General features: G+C 42.4%; 1 protein-coding gene across 1 annotated transcript in view; it reads left to right on the forward strand.

Annotated features, from left to right (window-relative positions):
* The window catches only part of APOO (apolipoprotein O), a 28,856-nt gene extending 19,882 nt beyond the window's left edge, over window positions 1-8,974 (forward strand). The window contains exons 8-9 of the mRNA XM_083855419.1: window positions 5,234-5,329; window positions 8,148-8,974. Coding sequence (XP_083711545.1) covers window positions 5,234-5,302 — 69 coding nt within the window. The 3' untranslated portion in view covers window positions 5,303-5,329; window positions 8,148-8,974. The remainder of the gene's footprint in view (window positions 1-5,233; window positions 5,330-8,147) is intronic.
* Window positions 8,975-15,158: the final 6,184 nt, after the last annotated feature.

Raw genomic sequence — 15,158 nt, forward strand, 5'->3', positions numbered from 1 at the left:
CAAGTCAGTCAGATAAATGTTTTTAATATGCTGTTGAAGGGTGCAGCTCTTCAGGATGTCAGGATAAAATCCCTCTGCTAAAACTGAAGCACATAGAAAAGCAATTTCCTTCTCTCAGTTCTCATTCTGTCTTGTGTATATACCATTCAAAGACTTCTGCTGTATTTTTAACAATTTTGGATTCCCTCTCTTCCAGCAACAATGAGTTGGGCACCCCTTGCTTTTTAGTGAAGTGGCCAAATTGTGTAAAACAGAACAGCACTGCAGCTCCAAATACACCCTTCTTTTAGCCCTTGTTTCTTTCTTCTCGTGTTTGCTCTTTCCCACTTTGGCCCAACTAATAATAAGATCTCACAGAAAACTAATTTCCCTCTCAGCTTCAGAGACTGAGAGAAACTTTTATGGCATATTATTTGGTTTTCATTCCTGTCTGGTGTTCTGGTGGACACCACCAGTGACTTAGCAATACTAATATATGATACATACAATTTTTAAACCCATATGTTTATATATATCTAGAATCTATCTCTGTGGCAATCTCCGGGTATTTTATTAAGTGCTAGCTGGTTACAGAATGTCTCCAGGTGCAAATTTGGCTCAGTTTGGCTGATTTCCTGTACTTGCTCAGAACAAGTATCAGGGAAAATGTGGATTAGAAACTTCTCACCTGAAAGCTCTGTTGAAAATTGTGGTGTCAGTGTTTTGACTGGGGAGCCTGACCACCAGCATCACAAATTGTGACTATAAAAAAACCTTAATTTGTGTTTTAAAGAGTAAGTCATATATATTTTGGTCATCTTTTAAAACACAACATAAGCATCTGAGAGAGCTTCTTTCAAATGCTTGCCAGGCTTGGCTTTGGTAGGTTCTGAATAGGCAGGCAAAAGTTGGGTTATCTCAACTAAAAGATAAACATCTACTTCTGGCAGAAAATGCTGTTTCCTGTCACATGTCCTCCTTTTATTGATTGGTAGTAAGAACAAAAACAGTATGAAACTTGTAAGAAATATGTCTTCTTTTGGATTGGATCCTTAGTATGGGCAGTGGGGAATTTAGATGTGGTAGAAGTGGGATGGACAGAAAGAATGTACTCTGCAAAAAGTTGATCTCTCCAAGGGCAGCTTAGAGCAACGGTTTTGAAAGTACTTCATATTTTTGTGAGAATTAAGGTCAAGGTCAACTTAAATAAAAGAAGTTACTAATTGACTGGGGGAGTATGAATAAGGTAAGGCAGTGATGTTCTCTTTGTTCCAAGCAATATATTGCAAACAAAAGAGGACATAAGGTAAATTATTAATCTGTGAGCCCAGGTGAGCCTTTGTTTTTCTTCTGTGGCTGCTTTTTTTTTTTTTTTCTTCTGGTGGGTAGACTTTCCCTTTCAAGAGTTTCCATAAGCATAAAAGATACATACCTATCTTATGTACTTTTGAAGTTATAATTTCTAAGATCAGTGTAAAAGGGTCTGGCCATCTGCAAGACTTCTGAGATCGTAACAGAAACTTCTGCACCTGGCTCAGCTGTAATGTAAGGGAAAGAGGCACCACACATGAGTTTGACATTTATCTAGTTTGCTTTGGGGTGTTTTTCTTTGTATGGAAAGAAAATTTTCAGAGTAATCGTGGTGGGTTTATTGCAAAGTTTGTTGTTTAAAGTTTAGGTCTCGATGTATCTTTGTTAGATAGCATGCGAGGTTGGGGTGTTTTTTAATCACTCATGTACTGAAAGGGCACAGTCCCCTTGGTTCCAGTGTTATTTTTAGTTTCAAATAATGATGGGGGTTTTTTTAATCCCAAAGAATCCAAATGTATTGAACATATAATGAATGTATTATGGAGATTTCTTATCAGTTACTTTTCGCTCGAAACAGTCAGAAACACAAGAATGCAAAATATTTTCCTCTTCTGCTGTGGGATAGAGCTCTGATGTGTGAACTCCTCTGGCCACCCAGATTTGTTATAGAGTGGTTGTGTTGAGCCAGAAAGTAGAAAGACTGTCTTGAATATGTGCCTGCTTCTGATTATGAGAGGGTACTGTGGCACAAAGGAAGTCTGTGTTCTGAGTCATTGATCTAAACAGATTTTTTGCTTCTGGCCTGGTTTTGAGAGTGCCAGAGGACTTTGGCACTTTTTTGTAAAATTAAGTGCTTGTGCCACAGGAAGTCCTTTTCTGGCTAAATCACATTACTGCTTGAGCTGTCTCACTTAGGCTGACTATTTACACAGTGGGCATATACAGTGGATGGAATTAAAAACTTCTTAATTGCTAATTCAGCAAATGACTTTGTGTGAGGAATGATAATCTGTCAGTGGATTGGCTTGAATTAAATAACTCAGGCCTAGTAGTTTTACTGAAGGCAAGCCCTGTGATGAGATCTCCTGAGCTCGTAGAAACAAAGGAATTTAGCAAGAACCCCTGTTCTCTTGTGTATGTGTGTGTGTTGCTTTAGATTGTTTTCCTCTTTCAGGGCATGAAAAAAAAAAAGCTTACCTACACAATATTTGCTTTTTACAAGTTAAAACAAGAAACTGGAAAAACACAGGCTTCTCTGTGAGGTGCTTATTTTTAGTTCATTTGTTCAGGATTGAGTAAACTCTGAGATGAGGCATCATTAGTCAGATTATTCATTGTAAATTGTAGTAAAATGTCTTAAAAGTTCCTGTACAGACAAATTACAGAGTAGATTATTATTTTGAAATGGGTGTGGTTTGTGGATGTGATTTCCTATACTATGAAATATCCAGGGTAGTAATCAAAACAAAATGGGTTTTTGAAAGAATTACCCTTTTAAAGATCTTGCTAGGCTTTTTTTTGAATAAGACATTTAAAAAATATCTTTATAATTGAAACTTGTTACACTGAGTCCGTATCTCCAGCACAACATATGCAGGATCACACAGACTTGGTGCCTTATTGTCTTTAATTGGTAATATATAAATTTGACCCATACTTTGAAACATTTTCCAGTCTCTTCCAGCTTCTTTAGCTACATTTTCCATCACATTTATCTTTATGGAATCACAGAATGGTTTGGGATGGAAGGGATCTTAAAGATAATCTAGTTCCATCCCCTTGCAGGAACAGCTTCCACTAGATCACATAGCTCAAAGCCCCGTCCATCCTGGCCTTGAACACTTCCAGGGATGGGGCATCAACAACTCCTCTGGGCAACCTGTGCCAGTGCCTCACCACCTTCACAGCTAAGAATTTCTTCCTGATACCTAGTTTAAACCTGCCCTCTTCCAGTTTGAAGCCATTCCCACTCGTCCTGTCGCTACAGGCTCTTCTGAGAAGTCCCTTTCCAGCTCCCTTGTAGCCCCCTTTTTTTAGGTACTGGAAAGCTGCTAGAAGTTTTCCCAAAGCCTGCTCTTTTCCAGGCTGAACAATCCCAACTCTCTCAGCCTGACTTTGTAGAAGAGGTGCTCCAGCCCTTTGATCATCTCTTTGGCCTCCTCTGGACTTGCTCCAACAAGTCCATATCCTTCTTCTGTCACAGGCCCCAGAGCTGGACACAGCAGTCCTGGTGGGTCTTCCAAGAGCAAAGCAGACCTGCTGCCCACCTGCTTTTGAAGCAGCCCAGGATGTGGCTGGTTTCTGGGCTGCAAGGGCACATTGCTGGGTCATGTGGAGCATTTCATCAACCAGCAACCCCAAGTCCTTCCCCCCGGGGCTGTTCTCAATCCATTATCTGCCCATCCTGTTTTTGGGATTGTGCTGACCCAGGTGCAGGACTTTGCACTTGTCCTTGCTGAACTTCATGAGGTTCACATGGGCCCACCTTTCAAGCCTGTCAGGGTCCCTGTGGATGACATTCCTCCCTGCAGTGTGTTGACTGCACCTCACACCTGGGTGTTGTTGGCAGACTTGCTGAGGGTGCCCTGGTCCCACTGTCCTCGCTGCTGACAGAGGTGTCAGTGCCGCTCCCAGCACTGACCCCTGAGGAGCCCCTCTCCTCACTGTCTCCACTCAGACTTCAGACTGTTGACTCTGAGTGGGACCATACAGTCAATTCCTTGTCTGCCCAGTGGTCCATCCATTAAACCAATGTCTCTCCAGTTTAGAGACAAGGATGTCCTGCAGGCCAGTGTCAAGTGCTTTGCACAAGTCACAGATGGCATCAGTTGCTCTTCCCTTGTCCACCACTGCTGTAACCTTGTGGTAAAAGACCACCAAATTTGTCAGGCCACTTTGCATTAGTGAAGCCATGTTGGCTGTCACCAATCATCTTTATTTAAATCATGTAGGTAAAAATAGCCTCCTAGAATAAAGAGGAAATGCCATTTAATTTCCATGTGTAGAATTTCAGAACAATTGAGGGTGGGTGTCATCTCTGATTATTTCACCCAACCCCCTGTTCAAAGCAGAGACAGTTTCAAAATTAGATTTGGTGGTTCAGGCCTTATGTAGTCATGTGCTGAGTATTTCCAGGGGTGGAGATTTAGAAAGTTCTCTGGAAAACCTACTCCAGTGATTGGTGGTGTGATACATTTATAATTTTTTGCCCTTTGATCTAAGAGAAATTTGCCATGCTCCTCTGTCCTTTTTTCCCTGTCCTTTGGATATGAACCTCTGAGAAGAACCTGGCTCTTCAAATATGTAAATGGCCATTAAGAAATTGTGGCTAGGAATTAGGTTCCCCCTTTGGTCCTCACAGAACAGATCCTTATCTCAGCTTGTCCTTATATGTGCTTCAGTCCCCAAGCCACGTGTGTGGCCCTTTAAGTATTTTTTAGTGGATATCTATTTAAAGCTGTAATCAAATGCATATTTGTTATAGCATCTTGGCAAATAGATAGACCAGACCCTGTAACAAGCTTCTCTTCTTTCTTTGATTTCTGTCATTTATGCTGGGGAAAGTGTGAGAACACCCTCTAAAAGGATATGTGCTAAAAGAGGCCTGTTGTATAAATCCACACAGAATTCAGAGAATGCAAAATAGCAATACTCTGTGGGTATTCATCCTCTGTTAATAATACAAGCAAAATGATTCAGTTAAAGGACTTCTGTGGAAAATACTTGTTCTTTCAAATCCTTTAATTGCTTGGCTAACTACAGGAAGACAAAAGTCTAGAAAGTGTTGAGTAGAAGATCATATTTGAGTGTATTATACTGAATTAGTCTCATGAACCACTTGAATTCATGAGAATTTTTTTTTCAGCTTTTGAAGAGTTCTGGTAAAAACATTAATCATTGATTGCCTCAATTGAAATGTTGTGCACATTTTTTTTTTCTCAAGGGCGATGCAGTGGGTGACAAGCACCTGGAAGTCCATGCTGCTTCAAATAAAGAGCAAACCCAGAAGTAGAGTGCTACATCACCTGGCATCAAACAGGTAAAGAATAAAGACAGGTAATAGTTTGTGGCTAAGCAGTAGAGTAACTTGGAAAAGCTGAACATTTTCAAGTTTGACTTGTAGTTTTCTTGACAATGATTAGGAGAGTGCAGACAGATAATTTTAATTGTCCTAAAAATTGTCAAGAATATATGCACTCATTCCCTAACGCTATTTCAGTTAAGAAATCTAAATTCTTCATCTTGAGAGCATAACAAGTAAATATATGTCTGCTTGAAGAGTTCTGAATTAATTGAGAAAAGCCATGTGATTATGGTGTTGGTTGGGTTTGGCCTTTTATTTTCTTTTTCATTTTCCCATTTCTGCCTCCCATACCAAAAACCTCTTTGCCTTCTCTGTCATGCTTGTACAAATATTAGGGTGGGGGAAGAAACCTCTTCTCTGCTGATAAGTTTTCTCTGAAGGTTTGTGAGTGCCAGGGTACAGCACTGCCTTGCAGCCTGTAAAAGTCCATGATGTGCCTGACCTGTCATGTTAATGCAGCTCCCAAATGAGTCCTGTTGGGAACAAAAGATGAGGGAAATGAAGGCAGCATTTTCCAGACTCTCCAAGGCAGAAACTCCAGTTGAGATACCAGTTCTAACTTGGCCTCAGGGCTGTGTTCTAAACTCACTCAAGTCTTATGATTACAGTTTCTAGAAAAGCAAAACAAAAACACCCTCTTGACTTTTTTATGATGGTTTGGTTTCATATGATAAAAATTTCTCTGTATTTGAGGCTTATTACAAATAATTATAACGTAATTGGACATCATTTAGTGCAAAATGTCAGACGTCTGCTCTGTTATCAGTTGATAAACAGCGTCTCTTCTGAACATGTTTTCTACTTGCTTCTCTTTGCCCTCTATTATTTTTGCATCATTTTAATAGCTTACTTTTCATCAGAAAGCGATCCTGGCATTATAGGGACTCCTCATCAGTTTTGTATGCAGTATTCCATTTACCAGATTTTTTTTTTTTCCTTACTGCCAACTGTGTAAATAGAGTCCAGATCTGGCAAACTGGATCCATTTTTTTCCATGCATCCACATCAGTCACATATGTTTGCAGATGTGGTGGAATGCACCCATCTGCTGAGCAGCAGCATTCCACTATTACATGGGCAGCTTTAAAAGAAAACCTAGTTTTTAATGTTGGCTCCCTTAAAGTGTTTTTAATTGCTATTGCTAATTCTCACAGCAGCAATGAGAGCTTGTTAACTGGCTGATGTACTTAGTACCTTAGCTTTCCCTTTAGAGCTATGAATATAAAGTCTTTAAGAATACATGTTTTCCAAGTAGTTTGTAAGATAGTCATGTAAAATAAAAACTAAAACAATAATAGGGGTATTTAAAATAATTTTTTGGTGTAAAGAATCCTAAGAGAACCAACCAAGAGGAAAAAATACCTCTCTAAAATTCACTGATATATTGTTGTTCTTATTGTCAACTAGGACAGAGCTACTAAATGATAAAAAACATTGTAAACTGAGCTTTTGTTTGTGACACTGCACAAATACCAAGGTTCATTACAAACAGAAATCTATAAATGGGTTTTATTTTCTTTCAGAATTTCTTGCTATGAGTATCATTTCTGTTAGGCCTTTATTCACTTTCTGAAATGTCAGCCTTGTGCTTCAGACACATTTTCTTTGTTTGGGGAAGGTTTTAAGAGAGTGAAGATCTATTGCCCAGGAGGTTGAAGTACTTGGGTGCTCCTGGTTTTGAAGCCTACGTGCTTCACCTCATGTTGTTTCTGGAGGAGGCACATGAAGGGAACTGCTGGATTTTTGACTCAGGGCAACCAGATGGTGAAAGTTCAGTATCAAGTTCAGCTGTTCTGTGGGGGTGGCAATTTGTTATTCCTGCTTGAAACCAAATCCAGTCATTTAACTCCATACCCAAGTCCAGATGTTTTGTTGGATTTGGGTGATTCCAACAGTTGGACAACATTGCTGTGATCTTTGAAAAGACACATTTTTTTTATTCTGGATGAGATCAGTCCTGAAATCTCGCTGCATTTTCAACTGTTGGTAATATTCCTAGTTCAGTGTGGTTACTGAAATAAAGACAATCTCATTTCCTCAATGATTTGCCACAGCATGGGTCTCTGAACTGTGAATGGTCAGCCAAGGACAAAATCATATTGGGTTGAAGACGGCAACATCTATTCCAAAATCCAGCAGCATTATAGTTTGCTTGTCATCAAAAATTATAGCAAACTTCAGCTCAAACCACATCCCACTGTGGAGGAAGCAAGCTTTAATTTTATCCAGCTGTTGTGTTTAGAAGTTGCACGGAAGTGACAGGGTTTTGTGTTTTTCCATGAAGATAGCATATCTCATTTTCACTCTGTTCCAGATCTGTATTTATGTCATTCCTTTTTTTTTTTTTTTTTTGGTGTTAAATTGCCTTAGTCTTACACCAGAGTAAGTAAGAATGAGAAAACATACATTTTATGAGAATTTAAAATATTTATTTTTGAGAAAGTTGGTTTATTATACAAGATTCCAGTTGGTGTTTGGTTGTTTGAAGTGTTCTCTTTTGTCTTTCCATTTAGTTCAACTATGGGAATCGAGTCCTCTAGAACAGACATGATCATTAGTGCTCTAATGTCAGTAATATGAAGAGTTAAATATCTCTACTGCAGGGAAATTGGTATTGAGAATGTTCCTCAAACAGGCTTTGATCAACTTGCCACATCAAAGAAAAAAGGTTTTGATTGCACTTTAAAAATGAAAATGCCTGTGATAAATTTATTTTTGCTTTCTCCCTCCTTCCCTCTTCCCCCTAACCTCTGTCCCCTTTCTCTGGTTATAGGTGAATAAAAATATAGATAGGAGCAACAATTTCCCAAGAAAAAGATGAAAACCATCTGAATCCATTTTGAATGTGACTAATCTGCCTTCTGCCTCAGGACAGTCTGATGATCTGCTGCTCAGGCTTCTGGTATGGCTTCTGTGAAAGGACACTACATGTGTTGGGTCAGTCTTGAGACTTTGTCCCCTGTTCTGCAGTGGGACTCAAGTCTGCCCATGCTTGTCCCATTGCAAGATCAACATTGCAAGTAGCAAGTCTCAAAATCCCTTGGTCTCTTTATTATTTATATATAAAATAAAATTCCAGTTACAGAAGATGGTCCATTTTTTTCCCTCCTCCTCTCTTCTTTAAACTCACGGATGTGATGTTTGCACAATCTGAGGTTCTGGAGATGGTGTTGACAGTGCCTGTATTTTTTACCAGCGAGGAAAGCTGAAAGTATTACGATGTTTTGGCTAACATGAGCTCACAGAATTGGGAACAATTACAATGACTCTTGTGTTTTGTCTGGGTCCCCCCTCCTTTCTATACAAGTCCTCTGCCTCATCAGTGCCAGCAGGAGGTGTGTAATGAAGCATCTGTGAGTTCCTGTCTGGTGGATGGATGGGAATGGAGCTGTTAATGCTTGCTCTTGTTTTTGCTTGAATGCACAGCACAATGGGAACCAGAACGTTACCGTGGTGGGAACCAGCTATAGAATAACTTGGTTGTTTCCTTATTCCCAGCCAGGGGAGGGCAGGAAAAAGTGATGTGGAAGGAAAAATACAAAAGGATTTCCAGCATTTTGAAATCTTTGCACAATAAAACCCTTTCATCATTTGTTGTCATTTCCATGAGTCTCTCTTTTGGGGCTTGATGCATTACAAGTTACTGTAATCCAAGTAGCTCAGAGCAGTTAAAGCTGTGTTGGTGAGCCTTAAATGCTCCTTAATTAATCAGTGAGTATGAGGAATGGGGGAAAGATAAGATGAAATATGTGTTTGTATGATACATTAACTTTTTAAGAAGAGCAGGGAAGAAAATGCAAAGTAAATCAGATTCAAAATGCTTTTAAACATCTTTGTTATTGCATGGTTAGGTATTCCTGTTACTGCATGGTTAGGTATTCCTGTTATTGCATGGTTAGGTATTCCTGTTATTGCATGGTTAGGTATTCCAGCTGAGCATATTCCACAGACTTTTAGAGAAAAACAAACAGACTTTGGCAGTGTGAATGCCAGTCTGTGTGGGCATTATAAAACAGACCAACTCTTTTTTAGTACAGGCAATAGGGCATGCAGTTGCCTCAGGCAGAAAAACAATGTCTCCCAACATGTTCAGTGCATGTTTTTATAATTGTTTTAGGCTGGTAAAGATGTATGTTGATATAGGGAGCAGAGTTCTTGCATAGGGTTTGGGAGGTGTGTGTGTGGTTTTGTTTTTACTTTAAACTTGCCAACATAGTTTAAGCAGGCTTGGGAGGATCAAAGTAGTGTTTTTGTCAGTAGGGAAAGGAAACTTGGGAAATAGAGCTGTAACTACTCTGTTTCACCACTCCTGTGGTACAAGTATAGATTTGTTTCTGCCCTTAAAGATACTTCTTCACTTAGGCATTCTCATAGCACATAGAGAATAATTACCATAGAATTGGGAATACAGCTTTAGATGCCTGGGTGTTTTTTTGTTTTTTTTTCAGTTTCATATTATTTCAACTGGCGGCCAGTCACCAGTGGTGTTCCTCAGGGGTCTGTGCTGGGACCAGCTCTGTTCAATATTTTCATTGATGACATGGATGAGGGTATTGAATCTTTCATTAGTAAATTTGCGGATGACACAAAGCTGGGAGCATGTGTTGACCGCTTGGAAGATAGGAGGGCTCTACAGGGAGATCTGGAATGGTTGGGTCAATGGGCAGAGTCCAACAAAATGAAGTTTAATGAGTCCAAGTGTCGAGTTCTGCACTTTGGCCACAATAACCCCCTGCAGCGTTATAGACTGGGGACAGTGTGGCTGGACAGTGCCCAGGTTGAAAGGGACCTGGGGGTTCTGGTCAGCAGCCGGCTGAACATGAGCCAGCAGTGTGCCCAGGTGGCCAAGAGGGCCAATGGCATTCTGGCCTGTATCAGGAATGGTATGGCCAGCAGGAGCAGGGAGGTCATTCTTCCCCTGTACTCGGCACTGGTGAGGCCACATCTTGAGTATTGTGTCCAGTTCTGGGCCCCTCAGTTTAAGAAGGACGTTGAGATGCTTGAACGTGTCCAGAGAAGGGCAACAAAGCTGGTGAAGGGACTGGAAAACAAGCCATATGAAGAACGACTGAGAGAGCTTGGGTTGTTTAGCCTGGAGAAAAGGAGACTCGGGGTGACCTTATCACTCTCTACAACTTCCTGAAGGGTAGTTGTAGACAGCTGGGGGTTGGTCTCTTTCTCCACGCAGCAACTGACAGAACGAGAGGACACAGTCTTAAGCTTCGTCAGGGGAAATATAGGTTGGATATTAGGAAGAAGTTTTTCACAGAAAGAGTGATTAAACACTGGAATAGTCTGCCCGGGGAGGTGGTGGAGTCACCATCTCTGGATGTGTTTAAAAAGAAACTGGATGTGGCACTTGATACCATGATCCAGTTGAGGTGTTTGGGCTGGGTTGGACTCGATGATCTTGAAGGGCTCTTCCAAACTACACATTCTGTGGTTCTGTGATTTCAATATTTGGCATATGCCACACTGGCATTTGAGGACATGATTACTTGGTAAATCAGTTATTTGTTTACATATACACGCGTGCATGTTTTAAAAGCCCGGGTTAAATGAATATCACTTAAATGCTTTTCACTTGATCAGATCTTCATTCAGCATATTTACACTGCTGCTTAAAAATGTCCCAAGTGATTGACATCAAACTGGAATGCTTTTATCTAGCAGGAAATGACTGCCTTCAAGCACCTGCGTACACACATGACAAAGAGATGGTTCCAAAATGTGAGCAAGACAGCCTGAGCTGGAATCCTTTCCTTATGTCTTCTGGTTTTTATAACTACAGGAAATTTTTAAAAAGTGTCATGCTGGTAAGAGCCCAAGAGTTTGTAAACATTCAACTCTCTTGGCACAGACCTTCCTAATGAGGAACAGGAGAGGAGCTGACCACTGTTGGTGTCTGTATGTATCCATATATGTGTGTGTGTGCACACAAATGGAACTAAATGGTGCATGCATGTGTTATCTTTTGTCAGACTTTGCCTGTGGGTATTACAATGTAGGCTAAAAATGGTATAATCCCCACCCAAGTGTGGTGTTTGGTCATCCTTCCTCTTGAAGCTTTTTGGCTTGGTAACTGGAGTCTGTTCAGCTGAAACAGTGTTTTCTCATCTCAGCATCCTCCGCTGAAGTTGGGGCCAGGTTGCAGTGCCCTCTCTTTAAAACACCGTCTTTAATCTGCAGCATGGAAAGTTGTAGAGCTGGAGGTCATCAGGATGGCCCTATGTTGGGATGAGGTTCTTGTAGGCAGCATGTCTCATGTCAAAAGTGACAACAAAACCTCTCTGTGCTAGAAGGAGCATCACCAGCCTAGAATAATCCAGTCAGCCCAGGCAAATGTGCACAATCTTGCAGCCTTCAATAAACACACAGGATTTTGTCACAAATGTTCATTGCAAAACTCTGGTTTAGACTTGATGCTTTGACTGCAGGAGGCCCCAGACACAGACTTCACAGCAGTTATAAGTTGAATGTTTTGGAGCATTTGTCATTGCATCTGTCACCTTCAATGGGAATGGTAAAGACCAAGATGGATGTGGAGGGAATTGCATCTTACCCCTTTTGAAAACAGTGCCCAGGAAGCTGAAGGGACTTGTTACTGCTGTTCATTGGCAGAAAAACCTCAGTGTGAGCACATTTGCTTCTGGACAAATATAAACTGCATTTTTTTGTTTGTTTGTTTTGTTTTGTTAGATTATTTCTGTACCTTCCTATGAATTCTGAGCTGCTTCTAAAGCCAGTTTCATCACAGTAAACTGCTGTTGACAGAGAACATTTTGGCTATCCAGGCATGCTGGGAAGGCCTGCATGGCTTCCCACTGGACCTTGCTGGATGCAGCCTCTCACAGCAGTGCTGGCTGTTGCACCTGGGTGGCCTGGCAGCTGCCTAGGTTAACCCCCTTCCAGAGGGGTTTTGGCAGGTGCAAAAGCTTCTTGTTTACAAGGATGATTTGATATCAACATCTAAACTACAAAGCAGAAGTTGTTTTAGCAGAAAAAAGTATGTTTCTAATTGTGCAACAACCCCCTGTCCTCTTAGGTCTTTACCATTATCTGATTCTGGTATTTTTTGACTGGATATGGTTCTTAAGTTGACTGAGCTGGCAGCTTTCTTAGGGTCCCTCTGGAGAAAATGTTGGTGTATTGATGCAATTGGAGTGTTTTCTCCCATTTCATGTCAGTGAAGTTCATCACTGGCTATCTCTGCTTAAGGATGAGTCTGAGCTGGACTTGAAGTTCATGGATTCCTCCAGAGTGCCACTCTCACAGCCACGTCTCCAAGCCGGTGTTGTGGTGGCCATTGCGCTGATGTTGAAGGCTGGCAAAATCAAAGGTGGGCTGAAGATGTCTCACAGCTGGTTACAAGCCTGCTCTCTCCCTCTGCTCCATTGGAAATGGACCTACAATGCCTGCACTAGATTAAGCTCTCTTGACTCCTCCTTACCCTTTTTCTTTGCGTGTGTGTGTGTGTGTGTGTGCATTTAAAGGTCTGAATCTACCAACCAACACACAAAGCCAGTCAGTCACATGTGCTGTGTCCAGCTGTGGCAGATAAACTGGATGCAGTGCTCCATCACCAGCCCCAGTGACTGGGGCATGATCCTGTTATGGGTGAGCTTTGCTGGATCTTCTGGAGAGAGGAAGATCCCAGCTGACTTGCCTACAGTGTGCCTGGGAAATAGCCATGGCACAGCCTGAGCTGTGCTCGTGATCCCAGAGCCTTTGTGCCCACTGTGCAAGGAGCAGTGGGGACAACAGGACAGCTTGGTCAGGGAATTTCTCTTTTTGTTTCTAGTGTGATTATAAACATTCACAAGACTCAAGAATTTGATAGACACTAAAGCTCAAGGATGCACTTTAGTCTGAGTGTCCAGCTCTTCCTCAGCAAAGCTAACCTGAAGTTCATAAGGCTGCCTATGAAGTAACAGGATGGGTCATTTGCTCCACACTCTCTGGCTGAGGGGACAGATGCCCTGGCAGGAAGGCTGTTGGTGCAGTCCTTTATCCACTGAGGCTGTGTAGACAAGTCCTGGAGGGCTGCCAGGGAGCACCTCATCTTTTTCTAGGGGCTTGTGCAATGTGCATTTTAAGGGAGCAGTGAGTTCAGCCCCTGCACGCCTGGATAAAAGAATAACCTCACATGGAGAACTTAATTTATTTCTGCTTTGGCCGTTACAGTGTGAAGCCACAGGACCCACCACGTCCCGTACCAAAATCTTTCACAATCCGCTGTTCTGTGTCCCACTGCACCCGAATCTTCCATGTTTTTATCTGGAGTACCTTCCTTCAACTGCAGGGCGCAGCACGCGTGCCTTTGAGGAAGTTTAGTCGGTTTCTTTGAACTGAAAGTGATCCGTATGCAGCGCTTGGCTGGGGCCCCGGAGCCCTGGAGCCGCTGTGCCCACCCCGCGGGCGGAGGAGGGGAGGATGCCCGCGATGCTCCCTCCCTGCCAGCTCACATCTTTACCCCAGAGATGGGGGAAAGCTCTCACTGCCCCAGCCAAGGGGGGAATGCTGAAGCACGAAGCCAAAAATGTCTTCGTGGCTGTATGCACGTACCGCTAGGGGTTACAGACAGGCAGCTGGAGACGGCCCTCAGCACTACCGTTTTAGCCCCTTTTATTTCTTGTTGTTGTTGTTGTTAAAAACGGAGTACAGAAACATAGGGAGTTTGTGTATCAATCCTCAGTGAAAAGGGATTCTTCCCTTCCCCCCACCCCCTGCCCCAGATTAAGTTCACCAGTTTAGCGTCCTCTTTGTAAATTTAGCAAGCTTCAGACTCACTTCCTTTTGTCAGGAGACCTGAAAGAGCCATTTCCTGATTCGTACAGGGCTCTTGTATGCGCACACTAAGTGCTCATTCATGCCGTGAATCATAAAGGTAACCTCAGTTCAAAGCTCTGCGCTGATACTTCGGCGTGGGACAAAAAAAAAAAAAAAAAAAAAAAAAAAAAAAAGTTTTGTAATTCAGCGCACTGAAGTCCTGAAGTCATCTCTGTATTTTACTGAGGAGACGCGCCAGTGGGGTTTTGATCTTCTGCCTTAAAAGCATCGTTTTTACAAACTGTCCAAACTAAAACGGGCTGGTGAAAACACTAAAGCCAGCCCAAAGGATTATGTTTGCTGTCGTGTGCCAGGCTTGACACATTTTTCGTATCCTGCCAGGGCCGAGGAAAGGCATCAGGAGCCGCCCGTGAGTCAGGCGGGCCCGGCGGGGAGCGAGGGCAGCCGGGGCGCGCTCGGGGCTCAGCGCCTCGCACCGGGCTCAGTGGAGGTGCTGGAGAGAACTCGGCTCTGCCACGAGCAAAGGACTCACTCTCCTGTCTGTGGTTCACTGGGAGGTCAGTGAGGCACGGCCTGTTGTGTTTATCTCTCCTGTACTCGCCTCCGGGTTCATCTGACAATGAAAGGGATGAGCTGTTACTGGCTGGGAGAAGAAAGAAATGTGCGCCACTCGCCTCTCTCTATCCCTGCCAAGAGAGAGCGCGAGCCAATTCATACATAACACTGCAGTCTTCTGCCATTTAGCAGCTTTGCACAGCATCCAACTGTACAAGGACACGTCCCTGGGGTCAAACAACCTTTGGCTGTACTTCTGCCTTGATGGAGTAAGATCAGTATGATCTCTCCCTGTACGAGAGAGCAAAAATACACAGATGCAAAAATCAGCAACTGTGTTTTGACCAAGAAGAAAACAGTAAAGGGGAAGGAGGCTTAGCTTGTGGAAAAAAGAAGTCACTTAAATGTGAGTGCGTCCTCTTTTACTACCACTACCTTT

Source organism: Zosterops lateralis (assembly GCF_965231275.1).
Source record: "Zosterops lateralis genome assembly, chromosome: 2".
Taxonomy (NCBI): Eukaryota; Metazoa; Chordata; class Aves; order Passeriformes; family Zosteropidae; genus Zosterops; species Zosterops lateralis.